The 24,735-nt window shown below is 42.3% G+C and overlaps 1 protein-coding gene across 1 annotated transcript in view; it reads left to right on the top strand.

Moving 5' to 3' along the window:
- The window catches only part of LOC311232803 (15-hydroxyprostaglandin dehydrogenase [NAD(+)]), a 43,238-nt gene extending 27,657 nt beyond the window's left edge, over window positions 1–15,581 (top strand). Inside the window, exons 5-7 of the mRNA XM_084319603.1 lie at window positions 5,241–5,317; window positions 7,384–7,547; window positions 11,355–15,581. Coding sequence (XP_084175729.1) covers window positions 5,241–5,317; window positions 7,384–7,547; window positions 11,355–11,499 — 386 coding nt within the window. The 3' untranslated portion in view covers window positions 11,500–15,581. The remainder of the gene's footprint in view (window positions 1–5,240; window positions 5,318–7,383; window positions 7,548–11,354) is intronic.
- The last annotated feature ends 9,154 nt before the right edge of the window (window positions 15,582–24,735 follow it).

Here is a 24,735-nt window from a genome sequence, read left to right as displayed (position 1 = left end):
TGTTTCCCTTTGAAACTTGATTTGTGTTAACTCCGTCAGACACACAAAAAAGTATATAATTCTAATTATTCCAGTCCAACAAGAATCTAAATGTCTGAAGTATGTTGTAATAGTGTTTAGTTACTCTGGTATGCAATAAAATATAATATATAAACCTCAGGTGTAATTTCACACTATTCTGAAAACCCAGAGTTAGAAATATTAGCATTTTCAAACTTTGTTTTTAATTTTAATATGATTAAAAAAAGATCATTAAGTAAACAAGACGCAAGAGGATGAAGATCTAATGCTCCTTTATTACTTAAACAACATAAACTGAAGAAGGAATTTGTATTTTCCCCAAGATTAACAAAAATAAATATCTGACGGTGTTGACAATGATCTGACGGTGTTGACGAGAAACTGACAGAGTTGACAAAATTGGATTTGCATCTCTGCTCAATTTTTTAAACAGATGGAAGTGACAATAATAAGAACTAATAACTCCTTGTCTTATACTGAACATTTTGTTAACTCAATTGTAATAAACAACAAACTTTACATACACTGTTTCCAACTATTACAAAATGCACCGTTTCCAACAACAAAAACAGTAATGGAGAACAGGACCCCTTCTTCTCGTCCCTGTTTTCATCTACCTCCTCTACACCACTTCCTGATCTCCACTTTCTCACCCACTTCTCCTCTTCCTTTCCTTCTGCATTTCTGATTAGTTTCACTATGATGTCTTGAACTGGGCAGAAACAGACATCCTTCTTGCCACATTTGGGCTGAACCACATTTCTGTTGGACCATGGGGATGCAGAAATTCCACTTTCACATCTTGTTGCTCATTATCCACATCGATGGTCTTGGCTAGCCACCAGTGGTCATCATATACTACTGCTAACCAGTCTCCATTACTAAGGCTGCTAACAGTCGTTACTGTCACCGTACCCTCAGGACCTTTCAAAGGTTCTTCGTCCAACTCCTCCATTACATCTTCCATCTCCATACCCTCTTCCATCTCATTTTCCATCTCCTCCCACAACATGGCCAGAGGTCTCTTCTTCCTTGCCATCCGTGTATCACTCTGCTGTTCTCCTGGGTTGCCATGGTAATAGGAGGTAGCTGGGCAGAAGCACTGGCAATCCAACATCTCGCTGCAAAAGCAGGATAGTTGTCTGTTGTGGATCCTGTCCTTATGTGCGATGATCTGGTGTATTTGTCTTGTTGAGGGAACCGGTTTGAGAGGATTCATGAGAAGTGTGTCGTATCTTTGCATGTCTTCTTCCACAATATGATACAGCTGAACACCATTCAGACTGTTTGAGACCTTTTTGAAGAATATGTGTCCATCCGTCACATAATTTCGACCAGGTTGTCAGCTGTTCTTTTTACTGTTCCGCCAATGCCGTCTGGTGCGCCCTTACCATGAGAAGTGGGGAAGAAGTTCCACGTTGTCCTTTCAAACCCCAGTGTAGGTGGAATACCAGACAGAAGAAAAAAGTTCTTCTTGTTCTTGTTTGCTTGGACCATCAGACCAAAAGTGCACGGTGGTAACCTGTGGATATTTTGTCTTGATATCTTTTAGGACTGGATCCATTTGTGTCCAGATTGCTGCAGCATCCTGTCTCTTTGACTCTGACAGTGTGCAAAACCCTGCCTTTCCACCCTTAGTGTAATACATTCTGGTATGGAGTGTTATCTGTGGCAGATTTTGTCCGAAATGGCAGGCCTGAACTTCAGCTTTATATTTGAATTTCCAGGATTCTGAAAAGTCAACATGGACGATTGCTGTACTCTCATCACAGGACTCAATTGTGTTGCTGTATTCTTTTGACTGGTTTCGCAATGAACACACATGTGTTGTGGTTTCCTTTCTGAGTTTTTGCTCATAGAGTTTGATGAGCAATGAAAGGCTGCCTCGGTGTTCGACGAGCTTAGTGTTCATGTCGATTCCATTGCATGTGTCTTCTTGAACTCTCTCCCACTGCCTCCATTGAACATCGATTTTGTCTTGCTCTTGGGTTGTAACTGTACCTTTGTTTAGACATTGTGAACAGGCGCGAAGAAGGCAGGCCTCACTTGCTGGAGAGCAACAAACTAATTGAAAACTGTCATCCAGTTTGTTTGACTTCACAACACCAGACATTTTAAGGACCTCGAGCATTAAGCATGCATTTTCATGTATTTGACACAGACATGTCTTCCGATCAGATGCTTTTGGTGCTGTGACATAGAAGGGCCTCAGAGCACAGAATGAAGAATAGCTCGGCTTTACAGTGGTTCTTAATCTGGTGTGGAGGTTGAGCATGGAGTCTAGCAGGATCATTATGTGCCGCTTGATCTTGTTCCTGGTGATTGTGTCAGTCTTATCCGTTGTCACACGTGTAGAGTTCAGGAAGAAATCCTGAACAGTCTGTGTTATACCCTGTATTAATGTTGGCTTTTTCTGAGGCTGCTCCTTTTCTCTCATTAACTTGTAGGTTAACCCAAACTCTTTCATTTGTTGAAGAAGACGATACTTTTTAAGAATCGTGCCTGATGACACACTCAGTGCTGGTTTTTGGCGCCGTGGGCCAGGAGTTTGTTTGTCTTCAGCTCTCTTCTGGGGATGTTGTGGAATAGAAGGGTCTTTTGGATTTTCGGATTCCTTACTTTGCTTCCTGATAGCATCTTCTTTGTTTCTGTGCCTGGAGAGTCCAGTGGTGATGTATTTGTAGCCTTTTTTCTGCGCATTATTGTTTTTATCAGGTTGTTTCGTTGCTTTGTTACATTTGTAATATTCTCTTTCATAGTTTTTATTTCTCTTGAATGCCTTTTTCGCATTTTACTTCGTTGCTTTTCCTGTCTGAGAGACTCCCTGCACTGTCTGGCATTGTTATCTAGAATATCCTGATCTGATTTTTATCTGATCCTGATTTTTCTTGAACTCTACACTTGTGACTGACAACTGATAAGATTGAGACAACTGACTAGCAAAATATTATCCTGTTGATCACTCCATACCATAATGTATTACACTATGGATGGAAAGAGTCAGATAAAGGATGATGTAGCAATCTACAGTAGACACACATGGACCAGTCCTTAGTAAGAATTATTATAAAGATATTAAGATGAAATATCCACAGTTTACCACCGTTCACCTTTTCTCTGATGATCTAAGTAAACAGTATAAGAACAAGAATAACGGTTTTCTTCTGTCTTGTATCCCTACTGGGTTATGAAATTTTACATCAATCAATCAACCACGTAGACAAGTGATATATTTATATTTATGTATTAACACATGTGCTGGGAAAGTAAGACAATTATTCAATAAGCAGACCACAGCCTGCCCATGCTCTAAAAGTCAGAAGTGTATTGTAATGCATGCTATTATATGCACACTTCTGTGCAGATACAACTCTGAAATAACATTTAAATCCTTTACCATGTTCAAAAATAGTATAATAATAGCATATTATGAGGTTATTGATGGATTTGTCAACTCCGTCAGCTTACACGTCAACTCCATCAGACACAAAATCTGACGGAGTTGATGTCTGACTGAGTTGACAAAAAGGCACACATTTTCCCTCCAAGCCTGTATTGTGCACTGCAGCTAGCTAGTTTTTTGGCAGTTGCTAGCTGTCTTAATAATCTCACTGAAACACTTGAATTCAATCCACTATTGTTTTTTAAAAGTATAATAACGGAGAGATGGTGTTGACATGTTCCAGCTGTGACCATAGGAATATTGACATTGTTTGTCTAAAATATCAAAACGTATCAAATTTACCAGACCATGTGTGGTAGTGTTGCATTCACCACAGGCAGGGAAAGGAAAAGGGGTCCTCAGGGATAGAGCTGGCCATGCTATTGCCTGATTTAATTAGGTTTATGAAAAAGTCTGACGGAGTTGACATAAACTGAGGACACAACTTTGATAGGCAGATTTCTATGGAAAATATTATTTGAGTTTCATGGCATGCATTGTTTTATACATTTATAACCCTTATCCTTGATTTGATATGTATGTTTTCACAAGTGGAGAGGTTTTTCAAGCTTTTTTGGGCTGGTCAATAATGTGACCCTTACTGAGGACAAGGAAATTAACATGGGAGCTTCTAACCACAGATTATACATTTAAACAAATATCCCCCAAAAAACAAATATGTGCTAAAACATAACATCAGTATACACAATACCTTTAGATTGAACTTTGTGAGTATGTCAATCATTATTAATTTCTTTATTTTTTATATAAATTAGACTTTTCTATGTAGGACATGTTTTGTCCCGACTCTCAAGAATCAGTGAGATACGATCACATGTCCCCTCCGATACATGCAGAGTCAGCCAGCCGCTTCTTTTCACCTGACAGCGAGGACTCTCACTGGGGGAGTGTAACGTGTGGGAGGCTCACACTACTTGCCCCAGTTCCCTCCCTCGCTGAGCAGGCGCCCCGACCGACCTGTAGGAGTCGCTGTTTACAGCGACCAGGATGCACACCCCGCCGGCTTCCCACCCGCTAACACTGCCAATTGGTTAGTATGGACGACGAGGTACTGCTGACAGCTGGATTCGATACCAGTGTCTCTGCGGTGGTAGGCAGACGCTTAGTCCGCTGCGCTACCCAGCCGCCCTAATAATATGATTATTATTATAGTGTGTATACATACATGTGTGTATGTATATATGTGTGTATGTAGGTATGTGCATATGTGTGCATTTTTGTTTATAAACTGAATTAAGAAAATAATAAATAAAAGGTTTGCTCAGCCCATTGTTGTCTGCGTTTTCACCGTGGTCTAAAGATCCACGATGATTAGGCTAATTAGTCCACTGACACATGAAAAAGCTCTAGCAATTCCAGTCTTTCACTAGAACACGGAAGGACCGTTTTCTCTGATCAGATCTTTGTGATCCTGGTTAAATGGACCAACGAGCACCAGATGACTTGTAGTTTTCCAAACGGGGCTTTGTAGATTGTTTGGAAGGCAGATCACTCTCTCTCTGCGCCCGGGTTGGGTTCCAAACTCTGTCATCATTACCAAGAGGTTGTTGTTGACTTATTAGCTCTTTTCATCTTGAGGAATAGGCTTGCATTAGATTTTCAACCCGCTATGAAATGAAAGTGATGCCAGGTGCTAGTCGTATCCTATTTTATCCCCATCAACAATGCGTTTTGGAAATACTTCACCTGTATTCACAACCCTGCTTAGCTGACACGTTGTTGAGTATTATGATCTGAATATATCCTGTTCCCACAGGCCTCGGCCCATTACTGAGCTGTCCCGTCTACACTGCTGCTAAGCATGGAGTGGTGGGCTTCACTCGAGCCATGGCGGTATGCTGGTTTGTTTTTATTTATATCAAACGCACTATAGAGTGAATAACATCAATTCCAATCACATGTTCTAGTAAAGTAAATGAGTAGAGATTTCAAGACTGTATCACTAGACGGAATGTACAGGTGGAGACGATATTGTCACGGCCAGACAGAAGTGACTATTATAAACGTATAAACTGTCTGCTAGTCCTTAGTTATTGTCACAATGTCAAAATGTGGTAGATTCTTAATATGTGCAGTCTCTTGCGAGCAAAATGCAGTAAACCTACACAACACATACAAGCTAACGCTGCGCGGCTCGACCTCCTAGTTCTGACTGGCCAGGACAGTATCGTCTCCTCCCACCCGTACTTCCCTCTAGCAGTAGCCTACCACCAGGGTCCTTTTTTAAGACATGCATGTTAGGCAGGGACTACAGATGAAAACTAGCTCATTAGCTAACTCTGGCACATTTACATTGATGTGGGAACTGAAGATGTTGATTAATGTGCACTGTCCCTGGGTAAAAAAAAATTAATAAACTTAAACTTAAACGAGTATTGTCTATCGCCCGGAAGGACGTTGATGGTGACCTGGAAATGGGTTGCCAGTTGTTGGCCAAGCTGCAAAGCCATAACTCATCGTAATGTTCACCCAGAAAGTTGTTTACGTAGAAAGCTATCCTGACCTATTTTAACTCCGTCTGTAAGAGGACAATTTGCATCCCACGTTGGAGAGTTTGGCTTGGCTCCTCACAGACCAAGTGACCAAAACCAGGACACAATGTTGAAAGTTGGTACACTTTCAATCAGAGGTTGGTAGACTCTGCTCAATATCTATTTTTTTTGACATTGAACCCCCCTACGTTTCCGCAGCCTTCGTCTATACAGCCTCCCCATTGCCCTAAGAAAGAGAGGGTCTGGTCTATTTCAGTGCCAAGGTGTTTAAAACAGGGTACTTGCTCCACATTTTGGTCATTGATTCCCAGTGGCTTTGACAGTGGGTGGGGAATGATGGTCTTGTTGCCTCCTAGGCACATCTGGTTTTATTCACATTGATTAAAATTGCTCTTATCAACCCACACTGTCAGCTCAGCAACATAGTCCACATATGTTGTTCAAAGACTGAACATTGATCAGGGGAGATACCAGAGCCACATCGAGCACAGAGCAAAAGCGTCCGCTAAATGACAAAATGTCAAATGTAAATATCGTCTTATCTTCTGAGGTAGTCGTTATTGCACATGATCTCCTTGATATCGTGTAGAGAGTAAAACTGGGGACGGGGCGCAGCCCGGAGGAACCCCTGTATTTGAAATCAGCTCATCTGAAAAACATCTGTTCCGATTGACACGTTGGGGCTGGCTGCATAAAGACTCAAGTTCAGGGGTGAACCTACAGATCACAGAGACGCGTAATAAGTGCGTTTGGGTGCATGGCTTGTGCATATGACCCTGTGAAGTCCGTGAACTGAGAACTCATACCCGTCACAGCCAAGGCCCTTGCCAGCAATGGTAGTGTACGTCTTTTCTTTTTAAGATAAGATGGATATTATCTTTTATTTTAAGATAAGATGGCATGTTCAATAGAAGGGAAGATAAGGGAAAATAAATAATTAAAACGAGATTTAGACTTGTTTCTTTGTTCCACAGATTCAAGGAAGTTGTATGAAATAGTTGTAAAGATACATAATATGTTCTCCAAAGCCACAGTCTTATCTGGCCCGCCACCTGCAAAGGATCCGATTTAGGTTGGATTCCACTTAAAGTGGCATTTCTTGTGCTATGGACCGTGGGGACAAAGTCTTCCAAAAGTAACCTCAAGTAGTCAGATTGCGTTACTGAACTTGAGCAACGGATTACGTAAACCTTACCTGCAACAGATTGCGCTTTTGAAATGAACCTGCCCAGCCCTGTGTGCACAGCGTTCATTTAATCATCTGAGCTTTGTCTCGTAAGCTAGTGATAACAATGTAATATGTACGTCTGGCAATGCAAGCACAGTAAACAAACTGGGTTACCTTTATGTTGTAATGTTAACCTCCTCCTGAACTGCTTGTGTGTGTGTGTGTGTCCATGTAACTAGGAAGCCTCTAGGGTATCGGGCTATGGAATAAGGGTCAACGCCCTTTGTCCAGGTTTTGTACAAACTGCCATCATCGGCAACCTGGACTCGCAGGAGATGGTGGGCCAATACTCCCATCTGCGCGGAGCGACCATGAAGATCATTGAGAAGTTTGGGATGTTGGAGTGAGTCCTCCCTCATTGTTCCTGTTGCTGCAACAGTATACTCACCGTTGCCAAACGAATCAACTGTGTACAAATGTCGTCACTGTTTGATGGGTTTATTTATCCTCTAAATCTCATTTGCAATGTTGTCCAGATTACAAGTTCACAAACAATTCAAGTTGTATACAAGGGAAAGAAAGACATTTGCAAAAACAAAACAAAAACAAGTCAGACAAGTAGAAAGAGAAAAAAAACTGAGATCAAATTCCATTAAAAACAGTTACATACTGAGGTAGGGAGGTTTGTGATCATATATTTAAATGAAAAACAGTTACTACTGAGGTAGGGGGGTTTTCATGTATTTAAATAAAAACGGTTACATACTGAGGTGGGGGGGTTTGTGATCATGTATTTAAATAAAAAACTGTTACATACTGAGGTAGGGAGGTTTGCGATCATGTTCTTAAATTAAAAACCGATAAGATAAGATATTCCTTTATTGATCCCCTTGGGGACATTCAGGCATCATAGCAGCATGGAGGGGGGGGAGGGGGGTAGTAAAAACAAGCAGTGTAAACAATATAACAAGCCAATATAATTAACTATCTAAATATACAGTTATCACAGTATCACATAAGGTGCAGTATGCACAAGATAGTGTTATTGTCCTTTTTTAGGTTCCTAGTAGTTGTAGTTGGATGTGCATCAAAACAAAAGGCAGACTTATGCATGTTCAGACTGAACTCATGGGACCTCAAGCGTAAGCCAATCGTTAGATGAGGACCATAATTCCAATCAACATTTTTCCATCAATGGTCTTAAAGATGAACAGATACCAATTTCTATTTAGTCTTTCTGATAGAGAAGACCAACCCACCTTATCATACAGGATGCAATGATGAGTGCCGTAACTATCTCCAGTTATGAATCCAAGCAGAATGATAGGCGACATCTCGGCGTCACTGTTTTCTGAAATTAAAGGGTGTGAAATCTACTACATTTACATTTACATTTAGTCATTTAGCTGACGCTTTTCTCCAAAGCAACTTACAAGTTCTGTACGACAAGTCATCAGGAAGGGCACAACTCTATCAGCTGAGCAACAATGTTCATCAAAGTGTTGAGTGCTACAGTGTAGGTTAGTTTATTAGGACAAGTGCATGACAGTAAGGTTAGTTAGGGTTAGATTTCTATTTTTATTTTTTAATTCAGATAATGGTTGAAGTGCGCCTTTAGTCGACGGCGAAAGATTGGACGACTATGCTAGGTCGAGGGCCTTGAAGCGGATTTGTGCAGCAATGGGGAGCCAGTGCAGGTCCCTAAGAAGTGGGGTGACATGGGCCGACTTCGGTAGGTTTGAGATCAGGCGGGCCGCTGTGTTCTGAATGAGTTGAAGAGGCTTAGTGGCAGTGGCTGGGAGGCCAGCGAGCAGTGCGTTGCAGTAGTCGAGGCGGAAGATGACTGTTGATTGGACGAGGAGTTGGGTGGCTTCTTTTGTCAGGAAGGGGTGGATCCTTCTGACGTTGCTCAGGAGGAATCGGTAGGTTCTGGTTGTCGCTGCGATGTGACCAGAGAAGTTCAACTGGTCATCGAGGACAACACCAAGGTTCTTGGCGGTCGGGGACGCGGTCACAGCTGCATTCTCGACTGTGATGGAAAGGTCTGTCAGGGGGGAGGATTTGGCCGGCAGGTGGAGCAATTCTGTTTTGCTTAGGTTCAGTTTGACGTGGTTGGTCGTCATCCAGGCGGAGATGTCGGACAGACGGGCCGAGATCCGCTCAGAGACGTGGATATCTGAGGGAGGGAAGGAGAGGAAGAGTTGAGTATCGTCGGCATAACAATGGTAGGAGAAGCCATGAGACGTGATAATGTTACCCAGTGATTTAGTGTAGAGGGAGAAGAGAAGGGGTCCTAAAACCGAGCCCTGGGGGACACCCGTCCGCAGGGGGCGGGTGGCCGACAGGGTCCCTCTCCATGACACTTGGTAGGAACGGTCATTGAGGTATGATGTCAGCGCAGAGCCAGCCACTCCCATTCCTGCGAGGAGACGGTGGAGGGGGATAGGGAGGGCAGGTTGCGTCTGAGTGAGACTGTTTGAGTTGGGGTGAAGACATTTCGGTTAAGCATGAGAGTTAATGAGAAGGATATGAAGGAATGGTCAGATACATGTAGGGGAGTTACCGTGGTGTTAATGATGCTGGAGTTACGGGGAAATATGAGATCCAAGGAGTTGCCTGCTTTGTGGGTGGGAGGCATGGCAGTGGGAGTCAGGTCAAACGATTGTAGGAGGGAGACTACTATGACTGACTGAGATGAGTCAGGTAGGTTGAAGTCGCCCAATAGAAGGAGAGGGGTACCATCTTCCGGTAAGGAGCTTAGAAGCATGTCCAGCTCATCTGTGAAGTGATCGAGCGGACCTGGAGGGCGGTAGAGTGTAACAATGGTGAGATTGAAGGGATTAGAGACAGATACTGCATGATAGAGACAGATACTGCATGCTAGCCCATTCATCCATTCATTCACTGCAACACTAAAAGGTGTCACAGCTCTGGACCAACATACAACATTCTAAATGGGCTCTGCACATTTATTTCCTGTTGCAGTGTTTGCTAATAACAACAGCTGACGGGAATAATACACTTTTGCCCTAGCAACGGAATTCCACCCAAAAATGTCTATATATAGACCAAATCAGAATGTTGGTAAACAAAGGGCTTGGTGATACAACTACCAAGTGTAACTATGGTAACACAATGGCAAGCATAGCAACTTGAAGAGCAACTTGATCCCCAATCTAGCCAACTTGGGCAATGAAAATTTCCAAAAACTGTGATGTCAATTGTAAATGTCACATAATGTCCATAAAATTGAATGGTAAATGGTGCCTTTATATAGCACATTTATCCAAAATGCTTTACAATTTTGTTGCTCACATTCACCCATTCACTCACACATTCACACACCAATGGCGAAGGCAACCATGCAAGGTGCCAACCTGCTCATCGGGAGCAATTGGGGGTTAAGTGTCTTGCTCAAGGACACTTCGACAAGCTGCCCGGCAGGAGCGGGAATCGGAGCGGGAATCGAATCGGGAACTTTCCGATTATCAGATGACTGCTCTACCTCCTGAGCCACTGTGGGTTTTCTAACTCTCATGCCTTGGCCATGAGGGGGGCAGCACAAAGCTCTGGCCACTCGGCTCTAATGAATTAATTAAATCATTCACTCACAGTTAGCCACTCTGCCCCTAGTGGTGGTTCACACACATTACACTTTGACTCAGGATCTGCCACGATCCTTCGTATTCTATATAGCATTCTATACCAGCCCGATCTCGCTTAAAATATGTAAATAAAATACTAATCAACCACAGGAAAAAGGTACATATTGTACATTATGTTATAGCCATAAGTAATATATTGACGTATTTATCACAATGTGTATGTATTGCAAATAAGTAGATATATTACATATTCAAAAATTATTAACTTAACCTTTGAGTTCCCCTGCTGGTGCCCACATGAGAGGCAAGTGCCTTTACCTCAAAACTACAGACACACTTTTCTTATAGCCTTGTCCAAACCCTAACCTTAACCCTAACCATAACCACACTGTTACCTTAAAACAAACCATAATCAAAGTATTGCTAGGTTTTAACATAATACTTATACAAACTCCTTATACAAAAATAGTACTCATGGCTATAACATAACGTACATTATGTACCTTTTTTCCAAGTGGTCCATTAGTACTTTATTTACATTTTCTGATTAGACTGTGTGTCCTTGTTCTATAATACTAACAGGCTCTCTTCCCTCTTTGTTCTAGGGTGCCTGAGGTTGCCAAGAACTTCTTCCAGCTGGTGACTGATGAGGAGCGTAACGGAGAGGCCCTGATGGTGCTGACCTCAGGATCACATTATATCAAATTCCCAGAGTTCAATGTAGAGCCTTTACCTATAAGCCTACTGTGAGGGGCAAGTGGGCTGGCTTGAGTTAGACGCGTGCGTGAAGAATTCAATGTCCAGAGTGCTCGTATCATTTTCGATATGCCAATCCTTTTATTGACCTTTTTTCTACCAAGTAATATAATATAAAAAACTCTTTAACTAATTACACTGAACGCCGACCTATACGGCACATCAACACGAACACGGTCAAAAACTGTTTGGCTATTCCCCTTGCACACCTGGGGCTCGTCACCCACTGATCAGTATAAATGGGTAACCAACCCCTGTGGTGGTTGCCATGGTGACTGAAAATGCCACACCTCTGCACCGCGAGTACAAATAAAACGAAATAAACAAAGGCTTTTTGGCTCCAACATACCGGCCCCTAATTGAGAATGGCAGGAGGCCAGGAACAATTCAAAATAATATTTACGTAATGGAGCTAATACATTCATAAAAAAGAACTCCAAAAACAATTATCTGAATTGGAAGCTTTAAATTGCAGCTTCTTGAAGCAAGCAAAGTTTAGTTACTGGTCTATCCAGTGTGCTCGTTTTAGTCTTCACTCGTGCAGAACGCACCAGTCCTTTCCTGTCGGGATAGGTCTCCAGGACTCTCCCAAGTAACCAGGAACCACGTGGAGCTGTAGCGTCTGCGATCAATATAATGTCTCCAGGGACAAGACTTCGTCTCTCCTTACTCCACCTCTGCCGAAGTATTCTCTCAGCCAGCGTTTCCAAAAAAGGTCTGAGATGTATTGGACTTGTCTCCATCTCCTTTTGAGGTAGAGGTCGGACTTCTCAAACAATCCAGGTGGCAAGATTGGCATTCTTTTCATTGTGAGAATGTGATTGGGAGTGAGAGCTTCCAGATCGTTGGGATCTCCAGACAACTTTGTTATGGGGCGGTCATTAAGAATGGCTTCGACTTCACACAGCACTGTATGAAATCCTTCGTCATTCAAGGTTTGCTGGTGTAGAACTGATGTTAGTATTTGTCGAATCATCCGTATGATGCGCTCCCATGCACCTCCATGATGAGAGGCTGTTGGTGGGTTGAAGCTCCACTGAATTCCTTCCTCCAGAAAAGCTGATTGGATTTTGCTGTGGTTTAAAGCAGCGAGAGCTTCCCTCAACTCTCTTTTAGCACCAACAAAATTGGTTCCATTGTCCGATCTTAAATGAGAGATGGGTCCTCTTCTACAAACAAACCTGCGTAGAGCATTTATACAGGAGTCCGTATCCAATGAATAAGTGACTTCCAAATGGACTGCTCTACGTGCCATACAGGTGAAAATGACTCCATAGCGCTTTTCAAAGGAATGTCCCCTCTTGACCTCAATCGGGCCGAAATAATCAACTCCAACATTGGTAAATGGAGGAAGATCAGCAACGATTCGCTCTAGAGGCAAGTCTGACATCTTCTGCTCACCCAACTTTCCTCTATGGTGTTTGCAGAAGACAGTCAGACAGGACCTTTCTTGTTGCTGCATTGGCACTAGTGATCAAATATTTTCGGCGCAATCTGGAGAGAACATGGTTTCTCCCACCATGACCCATCTGTTCGTGGATGTGCTTTAGTATGAGAGTCGATACATGGAGGTCTTTTGAGAGGATAACAGGATGTTTAGATTCCTCAGACATTGCTGCCCTACTCAACCTCCCTCCAACTCTAAGCAAGCCATCCTCCAGAATGGGGTCCAGTTTATAGATGGGACTGTCTTTCTTTACTTCACCCTTTCCAGATGTCAACACAGCAAGTTCATCAGGGAACCTTTGCTGTTGAGTGAAGCGAATGATGGCAGACTCAGCTGTAGAAAGATCATCTGGTGTTAAGTTCTGGTTTCCCAATGCAGCTCTACTTTGTTGCATTTCCTGTTCCACTTTGTCTGCATCTTCATGACTCGGTTGGTTTCTTTTATGACTCATCTCCAATAGTCTTTCGTCATTTCAGGATCCAAGCAACTGACCTTTTCAACCTTTTCCAGTCAGAAAAGTAGGTGATCAGTTGGTGTGTGGCACTTGGTGCATCAACAATTACTGCGTTGATGGTGAGATCCTTTTTGACCTCAGGGTCATCAGCAGCAATGTTGTAATCCAAGATGCTATCTGGCCACTCTTCCTCTGGTTTCCAAAGAAACTCAGGGCCTTCAATCCACCTTCTGTTGGTCAGAAAATCATCCACCGTAACTCCCCTTGAGGCTTTGTCAGCAGGGTTCTGAGTGGTATGAATGTACCTCCACTGCGTGACTTCAGATGTTCTTCGGATGGTAGAAATCCTATTTGCCACAAAGGTGTGAAATCTCTTGTCTTCATTTCTGATGTACTTTAAAACTGAAGTACTGTCAGTCCAGAAACAAGATTTCTCTAGGCAAAGCTGAATTTCTGCTCTGAGCATGGTGTCCACACGAACAGCAAGAACAGCTGCAGTGAGTTCCAAGCGTGGAATGGTAACTTGCTTTAGTAGGCAAACTCTGGCTTTACCTAGCAGGAAAGAGACATGACACCTGTTGCTGTTGTTCCATATCTTCAGATAGGTCACAGTGCCATATCCACTTTCGCTGGCATCAGAGAAGTGATGTAACTGACCACGAATGGTTTCTCCAAAATCTGCCGGCTTGAGGCATCTTTCAACTTTGAATGCCATCACTCTTTCCAGGTCTCTCAACCACTTCGTCCACTGCTGTTGGAGAATTGGGTGAATTTGATCATCCCATCCATAGTTCCTCCTACACATATCTTGCAGTATGAGCTTGGCTGGAAGTGTGAGTGGGGCAAGAAATCCTAAAGGATCATAGATTGAGCTGACCATCGATAGAATCCCACGTCGAGTATGAGGCTGTTCTTTGAGTGCCAACTTGAACTTAAAAGTGTCTGTATCAACACACCAATGAAGTCCAAGGGCCCTCTCCACTGGCAGTTGGTCTCTGTCGAGATCCAAGTCAAGCAAATTCTTGGATCGGTCTTCCTCTGGAATGGATAGCAGCACTCCACGGTTATTTCTAATCCATTTAGTCAAATGGAAGCCTCCTTTTTGACAAACATCTGTCAAATCCTTGACCATTTTAACAGCCTCCTCTTCTGATGGCACGCTCTTAAGACAGTCATCCATGTAGAAGTTTCTGTTGACCGTGTCAAGTACCTCAGCAGGGAAGCTGTTGTGGTTATCTTCTGCTGTCTTTTGGAGGGCATGACAAGCACAGCTAGGAGAAGACACTGCCCCAAAGAGATGCACAGTCATCCTATATTCTACCAGTTCTTGGGATATGTCGCCGTCAGGCCACCACAAGAACCGAAGAAAATCTCTGTCTTTCTGTGCCACATTGACTTGATGGAACATCGCTTTAACATCAGTCATTAAGGGTACAGGTTCTTGCCGGAAACGTGTGAGGACTCCTAACAAAGTGCTGGTGAGGTAAGGGCCTTGTAGAAGCTCCTTATTGAGAGATTTTCCTCTATACTCTGCTCCACAGTCAAATACGACACGCAGAGTGCCCTTCCTGGGATGGTACACTCCATGGTGTGGAATGTACCACACTTTTCCATTACACCGTTCCACTTGATGTTCAGGAACACGTTCAGCATATCCTTTACTGATTACGTCATCGAGAAAGTTTGTGTATTCTCGGTGGAACTTTTCATCTCTCCCAAACCTCCTTTTCAGTCCAAGGATGCGTTGCCTAGCAACAAACTGATTGTTTGGCAGAGACACTTCTTTCCTTTTAACCCATTCTCTGCCCGGCTTATATCCATCCTAAACCATCCTCCGCCAGCGCTATTTTTCTATGGAGATGTTCACCTTCTTTGCAGGGCTATAACTTTTTAAATTGTATTGCTAAATTGACATTACTATGGCCCATTCAACATCAATTATCTATCCTTCAGGATGTAGGAACGTTTTACTTTTTCATTCACACATTCATACTAAAATACCGTCTAGAGTATAAATATGTTTTTATCGTTTTCTGCAGTATTTCATAGAACGTGAGATATAGGCCTAAATGCATATATTAGATGATCAAATGCAGTTTGATACCGATCAACGTTATATTAAAAATTTCAACTGTACATGGTCCTAAACGTCATGACTGGTCATCTGCGGGTGAACGGAGGGGGGGGGGGGGGGGGTCGTTTATAATTCAATGACCAACGTTAAATGATTCATGTAGTATGGGTGATATATTGATCAGAGCAGTTTGTATCGAAAATGGTAAAGAAAAACACTGAAACTCACCCCAGTCTCCTCATAGCGTTGGGTGATGAGAGTGGAGCAAAATGATCGCTATTATGGGATGTTGATCGATGCGATCCATTTCTGGTTTGTATATTACTAATACATGTCCAAATCATGTTGATTATTGAGTTATGGCAAATATTCATATCGACGGTGTCTATATTGAGCCCCAGGACGATCACCGAGTGGCCGGACGAAAATAGGGGACGGACCACTTCCGGTTTGGGCAACTTCCTGTTTGGCAACTCGCCGATTGGCCACCAGGTGGCTGTATTGAAGCGTTGCAGAGTTGTGCCGAGTCCCACAGCATCACCCAAGACTCCGTGGGTGAAATATGAATACCATGACGAAAATATGAAATATTGATCTCAAAGACGCCTTACGGCGTCTGGGCAGCTCCTGGTCCGTCCGCTCGTCCTGACAGTGCTGGGCAGCTCCTGATCCGTCCGCTCGTCCTGACAGTGCTGGGCAGCTCCTGATCCGTCCGCTCGTCCTGACAGTGCTGGGCAGCTCCTGATCCGTCCGCTCGTCCTGACGGTGCTGGGCAGCTCCTCATCCGTCCGCTCGTCCTGACGGTACTGGCGTGTCTTGGTCCAGATTTTCCACGTTTCGCGCAATTCCAAGCGAAACGGTGAACCAAACAGTTGTCACTAATGTCTTTCAGCGGCCTCAGAAATCAAAACGCTGTCCCGCTGATCAGCTGTTGAATCTTGAGCGCCGATCGCGATTATCCTCGTCTTCCAATAAATAACAACGGCAATTGTCCATTTCAAACAAAGAGCCTTAGTTTTTGACTAATGTAGAGCCTTTACCTATAAGCCTACTGTGAGGGGCAAGTGGGCTGGCTTGAGTTACACGCGTGCTTGAAGAATTCAATGTCCAGAGTGCTCGTATCATTTTCGATATGCCAATCCTTTTATTGACCTTTTTTCCACCAAGTAATATAATACAAAAAACTCTTTAACTAATTACACTGAACGCCGACCTATACGGCACATCAACACGAACACAGTCAAAAACTGTTTGGCTATTCCCCTTGCACACCTGGGGCTCGTCACCCACTGATCAGTATATATGGGTAACCAACCCCTGTGGTGGTTGCCATGGTGACTGAAAATGCCACACCTCTGCACCGTGAGTACAAATAAAACGAAATAAACAAAGGCTTTTTGGCTCCAACAGTCGTAGTTTAACTCAAGTGCTGATCTGGGGTCAGTGACCAGGAACGCTTGTCCTCATGACTTTATTCAAAGCAGACTGAAGCTGACTCTAGATCAGTACGTAGTGCCACTATGCAATCCAGTGTTATGTGACTCAATGAGCAATTAAAATATTAGGCATGTGTTTTGGATTTTTTTATGATTATACATTGTGCCAAGAAAGTGTCCTCAATGAACTATCTCAAATATATACATTTGGTTTATAACAAATATTTTTGTTTTATTTACTTTTAGTTTCATTTACTCTGTTCCAGAGTAACACTTACTGTACTATGAAGCCTGTGTCTAGAATGCATTATTTATTAAACGGTGTAACACACTCATAATGCATTATACTTATAATCGTGCATAGACGGTTCATAATTACTTATAACATCATGTATCTCATAGCACTTTATAGGCAAAGAGCATTGTCCATCATAATATCCATGTAATTCATTATAAATATTTGTGAACATGTTGCATCTTCATTCAAACTCTGCTCCCAATCTTTTTGATGTGAACATGTTCATGTTACTCATATTTACAAGTTTCCAACTGTGAGCCTTTTTATATATCAAAGATACCCCTACCTGGCACACATTTGCTGTTATTCACTCTGTCCCGTGCTGTGTCCTCCTTACCGGCCCCATGCTGGTCACATTCCTATACAAAAAAAGCTTTGCTTCTACTCCAGCTAAACAGACTTTGATTTGATTGTCTCTCTCTCCTATGAGTTCATAATACATTTTTAAAACCAGACTGGCAGAGTCTTGTATTTCTGATTCCAGCCGCCTCAATGCCACGAGCACAACTGTCATAATACATTAATCATTGGAATGATACTTGCTATTCCTGTATCACTGTATGATTACAGGAATTGAGTGCGAATGCTGCCTGACCTCTCCTTTGCTTTCTGCTCCTGAGTTGTTAGTGTATCTTTTGAGGACAACTCGTTGTGGTGGGGTTCCCTCTAGTGGACATCATCTGTTAGTTCAAGTACCCCTGATCATACCGCTTGTCACAGTTACTCCACCCCCACCGGTAAAATGTAATTGATTTCTGTCATTCAAATCTATGAAAAAAATGTAAAGATTATATGGAAGAGCAATTGGTATAAATGTGGGTTTTCCCAGCAAATTGTTCAATAAACTTCTAAAAATGCCTTAGCAGCATCTCTACACCTTTACCCTAATTGGGAATGCAAGGATCTATGAATATGCACATTTCTGTGTATGCTGAAGTTATAGATGTCAAGTTACCACATATTGGATCATGAGAGGTTCTACCTATTAGTGACATCACACATGCAACTCAGATTTCAAGTACAGAGAGAAGCTCTCCTCTCCAGGGGAAGAATGTGAAAAAGGCACTCTGACGTTCTGTACGAATAACAATCTGAATAGTCAAAGTCATGCTTCCAAGAGGAGTTAACCATAAAAAAACATGTTTTTGAGTGGCAATCTTTAATAATAAGAACGTTTCTGTTGTAGCTTGGTGTGTGAGAAACCATGGCTGGTGAATGTCAATATTTAAAATATTGAATATAACAAAAAAATATTGAAATGATTTAGTTTTCTCCTATGCAAAAATCCCATAGTCTCAACATTAAAACCGCTCTTAAAGACCACCTACGGGTGGCTGCAATTAGAAACTGGCCCCTGTAAATGTCAAAATCCTCCCCCACCCCACCCAACCCCCTCTAATGTACAGTTTCTTCCCCTTCAGATTTCTATTTTTTTTTTTTATGATGTTCTCTTTCTTACACAGTGCCGTATATTTGTATGTCTTGTATGTCATAAATGTCTTGATGAATTGAAAATGAAGGACCCTTATGTAAACAAGACGAAAGTCTTTTTCTGGTCTTCGTCCTCTTAGCAGTTTGTATTGAGCTGTACTGTATTGTACCCATTCTGCAATCTGTTAATAAAGTTTTCAATCAATCAATCCTCCTGTAAGTCCAGACAGGAAAGGGGTGTGGCTACTTTAACACTATTAGCTACGGTCAACGATTCCTTTTATCTTCTGTATAAGAGATTCATGATAGCGACGTCTACACAGGCTGATATGCTTGTTCCATATCTTGTGAAATTATCTGCCACTGCAATAGTCAATTCTTAGCTCAGGTAAAATTCCAGGTTGACAAGTCACCTAAGTTTCTTTTCTACAAACAATTCGTAGAGTCTGCTATCACGTTTTCCTTTGGCGTGTCAATCAAACCAACAAAAATGTTGAATATGGGCAGCAGGAACACTGGAGTCCAGCAGTGCAGTCTGGCTGTTTTTGTATAGCAAGCAGGTTGAGAAGTCAAGAAGGCTCTGTCCATTGCTACTTCACTTGCTGGCTGAATCCTCCCCACCGCAATGTAGCCTTCTTCCCAATATGCTTGCTATACAAAAACAGCCAGACTGCACTGCTGAATTCCAGTGTAAACTACCCAAAGTACCTCAAGATTGTACTTGATTTTATTTTATTTTATTTTATTACGTATCCCCATTAGCTGGTGCCATAGCAACCAGCTAGTCTTCCTGGGGTCCACACAAAAAAAAAGATTAAAAGTCAGTACTCGACACACAATGCATAATGAAACTAACAATTAAGATGGCTAAAATGACATGAAAGCACAGAAACAGAAAACAAAATAAAAATTTTAAATACTTTACAGTGTTAAATACAATTTAAGATTATTTTAAAAAGTTAATCTACTGTAAATGCAGCAGAGGTTTTGAGGCAGGTTATTCCAAAGAGTTAATGATCTAAAAATAAAAGATCTCTTAAAGCGTTTGTTCTAGGACCTGGCAATTCAAGCTGCCCACTACTGGAACCTCTAGTGTAATGCTCATGCACAGTATTACTAAAAACAATCTGTTTATGTATAAAAACAGGAGTTTTACTGCTCATAACCAACTTGAACAACACAAGTATATTAAAAGACAATCTATTTTCAACGTTAAGCCAAGAGAGGCGGGCATGCATACGGCTCACATTAAACCTTAGTGAGCAGCCCAGTACCAACCATGCTGCCCTGTTCTGGACCCCCTGGAGCTTCCTGAGGTCACCACTGGCAGCAGATGACCACATCGCAGAGCAATAGTCAAGATGACATAAATCTAAACTTTGCACTATCTCACATAAAAGGGGACGGGCAACAAAAGAAGCACATTTCCTGGAAATACCAATTGCTCTTCCCATTTTCAAAACAATATAATGAATATGCTGAGACCAAGACAGAGTGCAATCCAGCATCACTTCAAGGAGTTTAGTACTTTCAACTTGTTGAACTGCTGAATTACACAAGTTTAAATGAAGCTTTGGATTTGTAGATAACCTGTGTCTTGTTCCCAGCACAATACATTTAGTCTTGGAGATATTAAGGACTATTCTATTTGGTCTATTACATACTACCCAGTCATGCACAACTTTAAGTTCTCTGCTCAAAATTTCATTAAGTACATTGCATGATGGTGCAGCGTAATACAATATCGAATCATCTGCATAAAGAACTGTTGTAGCACATTTGGTAGCCCAAGCTAGGTCATTAGTAAATACAGAGAAGAGCAAAGGTCCTATAGGCAACTTCCTTGCAGAATGCCACACTCTAGACCTCTGCTACTGGACAGGCTGCCATTTAGATACACCTTCTGTGATTAGAGGACAAACAACTTAGTATCCACTTTAAAGCAGAAGAGTTAAAACCATAACATTTAAGTTTCTCAACCAGTAGAGAATGGTCCAGCACATCAAATGCAGCACTAAAATCTAACAGCACAGCTCCCACCAGCATAGAGTTATCTATAGCTTTAAGCCAGTCATCAGTCATCTGTATCAAGGCAGTAGAAGTAGAGTGACCAGCTCTATAGGGTTGGTGGTTCGAATCCCGCTCAAGCCCATGTCCATCCCATTGCCGTTGTGTCCTTGGGCAAGACACTTAATCTACTTGCCTCGTATGAATGTGTATGCATGTGAATGAATGTTGGTGGTGGTCGGAGGGGCCGTAGGCGATGATTATTCGCCACGCTTCCGTGAGTCTGCCTCAGGGCAGCTCTGGCTGCAATTGTAGCTTACCACCACCGGTATGACTGTGTATGAACGAATAATGGACTCTGTGAAGCGCTCTGGGTGTCATGAAGAGCGCTATATAAATCCAAGCCATTATTATTATTATTATTATTATTATTATTATTATTATTATTATTATTATTATTATTATATTATTATTATTATTATTATTATTATTATTATTATTATTATTATTATTATTATTATTATTATTATAATAGTCATGTTGAGAATCTGTTGCAAGCTTGTTTGAAACAAAATACTCTTGAATTTGAGAATGCACCAACCTTTCCATGATTTGAAGACAGGTAAAATACTTATAGGTCTATAATTTCCCTCATTAAAAGCAGCTTTGGTATCTTTAGGTAAAGGAAAAACCTTAGCCTTGAGTATTTTTATTTTAGGGAACTTTGTACTTTTACTTCCTACATTTCAAAGGAAATATTGTACTTTTTACTCCACTACATTTATCTGAAGCCATCAGTTACTAGTTTGAAGAAAAATATTTTGCATACAAAACAAGGCAAACATTTATGAAGATTATATACTTTCACATTTGAAGACTGTCAAACTTCAAGAGGATGTAATCAGAGCAGCATAACTGAACCACATACCACTTTAACAAATAATCTAGGTGTGAATGCTCCCAAGCACTGGAATACACAAAAATCACGTAGAATACTTAAGTAGATTCAATAGAAAATACTTCTCTACTTTTACTTAAGTAGAATTTGAATGGAAGACTTACTTTTACAAGAGTACTATTTTATCTTGGTATTTCTTTTACTCAAGTAAAGGAACTGTGTACTTCTTCCACCACTGCTGGCTGGATCTCTCCGCTCACATTGCCTCAACAACCAGAACCTGCAGAATCTTCCTGAGCAACGTGAGAAGGATCCACCTGTTTCTGCAAAAAGAAGCCACCCAACTCCTTCTGCAATCAACAGTCATGTCTCGCCTCGACTATTGCAATTTACTGCTAGTTGGTTTTATTGGCCTGCACCACCAAGGCACTTCAACTCATTCAGAACGTAGAGGCCTACCTGATCTCTCCCAAAGTCAGCCCACGTCACCCCACTTCTCAGAGAGCTGCACTGGCTTCCCATTGTCACACGAATCCGCTTCAAGGTTCTTTACCTGACATTTCGTGCAACAAGGGGAACGGCTCCCTCCTACCTCCAGGCAATGGTCTCTAACTACACTCCCTCAAGACTCCTACGTTCTGTATCTTCAGGTCGCCTGAGACCCACTCCTCTTCGGGCTCCTGGGGGGTCATTGAAATGAAGCAGGCTATTCTCTGTCCTGGCTCCTGGGGGGCCATTGAAATGAAGCAGGCTATTCTCTGTCCTGGCTGCGCGTATATTTTCCGGACGGAGTTGCACTTCCGTGTTCGGTTTGCGTGATTTTTTCAGCGCCATTCGTGTTACTCCTAACAATTGTGCCAGCAGGCTGTTACCCTAACCTTAACCAACTAACCCTAACCTTAACCAACTAACCCTAACCCGAACCTTAACCAACTTCGAAAGAGAGCGTCTTCGAAAGAGTCGCCAAGCTTAACCAGTTTGTTAGGAGTAACGCGATTGGCGCTGAAAAAAACGTCAGTGGCCAATCAGATTGCGCAAACCGAACGCGGAAGTGCAACTCCGTTAGGGAAAATATACAGGCGTCCTGGGGGGCCATTGAAATGAAGCAGGCTATTCTCTGTCCTGGCTCCTGGGGGGCCATTGAAATGAAGCAGGCTATTCTCTGTCCTGGCTCCTGGGGGGCCATTGAAATGAAGCAGGCTATTCTCTGTCCTGGCTCCTGGGGGGCCATTGAAACGAAGCAGGCTATTCTCTGTCCTGGCTCCTGGGGGGCCATTAAAACGAAGCAGGCTATTCTCTGTCCTGGCTCCTGGGGGGCCATTGAAACGAAGCAGGCTATTCTCTGTCCTGGCTCCTGGGGGGCCATTAAAACGAAGCAGGCTATTCTCTGTCCTGGCTCCTGGGGGGCCATTGAAACGAAGCAGGCTATTCTCTGTCCTGGCTCCTGGGGGCCATTGAAACTACTATACTAATTATGTCTATACTACTATGCACTCATGTTCGGCACTGCTATACAAACAATACAACTTGTGTTGCTGCACCCCTCCTGCTGACTTGTACACCATTTGTAAGTAACTCTGGATAAAAGCATCAGCTAAATGACTAAATGTAAATGTTATGTAGAAACGCAGGTCGCCTGAATACTTTTGATTGGCCAGGTCATTTCTGGTCATGTACGCCCAATCGTGGGACCGCCTGTTTCTACACTGGTTAAGCTTAGGCGCTCTTTCGAAGTTGGTTAAGGTTAGAGTTTGTCTTAGAGCATGGCGATAGAACGGCAGGTAGTTTGCAGCCTGTTAGACCCGGAAATAGGCGCAGAACTTGCTGTCCCACGATTGGCGCACATGTCACATGACCTGGCCAATCAGAGCGCAAAACTCGCACGCGGAAACAAACATTTGTTGTCGAAAGTATTCACGCTTCCAGGTCTTATACCCTCTGGGTTACGGACGGTATACAAAGCACTAAATGGAACAGGACCAAGCTACATTGCAAATTCTCTAGTCAACTATGTGCCTTCTAGAACATTGCGACCATCTACTACTGGTCTATTGAAGGTTCCAAACCACAGCCTAAGGAGAATATGGGACGCAGCCTTTGCAAACTATGCACCAAAGTTATGGAACACACTACTTATGGACATTAAGGAAGCTAGAATTAGCTAAAAACGTACCTCTTCACCATAACATTTTTGTCTCTAGGGCGACCCATTTGTTTACATTTGGATTATGGACTGGGCCTTTAATTTGCTAGCTTGTTAAACCTTTGTTTGTTTAACTAGTCGGAGCATTTAACTCTATTCTAATTCAAGACCATATGCATATAATTCCAATAATTGCTTTATGGTAATATCACGAATGAATGACTCCTAGTCTTACATTTGAAAAGAGCAGGATAAAACTACTTTCTTTGTAGACTGCCGTTGTGAGAGGGACCTACCTGGACCTCGAGCACAGGAGCAAGCTGATGAGTAATCATCAATATTTCATCTTTAGCAGGTACACTGCTAATAAATAAATAAACCAGACATAATGCTGTCTGTGGCAGATATTTCCCCAAAAGAGATGAATCCACAATGACACCTTCTGACCGTGCCACTAAACTGGTCAACGAGTTTGCCTACCATTGCCTTTTATAAAACCTTTTTAAAGGACTAGATGCCACCAGATGTCACACATGAGGTTTAGCAAGAGTTATATGAATGGCATTGGAGGAGTAGGGGGGGGGGGGGGGGGTCTGTTTTTGAGAAATGTAAATGGTGGTCATATATTTGTCATAATGCTAGGATATTGCAAAGTAACACTACTACTACTACTCCTCGTAAGGCAACAATTTAGAAAAAAATATCTGCCTACCCCCCTCATGGCTCATCTGATTCTCACAACACTTGTCTTTTTGAAATGGGGCAAACTAGTAGGATTTCAGTTTTGTCCTCATTTCATTTTATGAAGTTGTTTGTCATCCATTTCTTATTGCTAAGAGACAGGCAGAAAGGGGATATCTGTGGGATCATTCGGTTCAGCGGAGATGTACAATTGTGTGTCATCTGCGTAGCTATGGAAACATACATTGTGTTTTCTAATGATGTTCCCAAGTGGCAGATAATGGACTAAGGCAGCTCCCCTGTGGAACTCCAAAGTAGGTGTCATGTTTCTCAGAAGCATGATCTCCAAGCCTGACGTAAT

The sequence above is a fragment of the Notolepis coatsorum genome (genome assembly GCF_963971535.1).
Source record: "Notolepis coatsorum genome assembly, chromosome: 8".
NCBI classification, from domain to species: Eukaryota; Metazoa; Chordata; class Actinopteri; order Aulopiformes; family Paralepididae; genus Notolepis; species Notolepis coatsorum.
The sequence above is the reverse complement of the archived record's forward strand: the minus strand, read 5'-3'. Positions and strand labels throughout refer to the sequence as shown.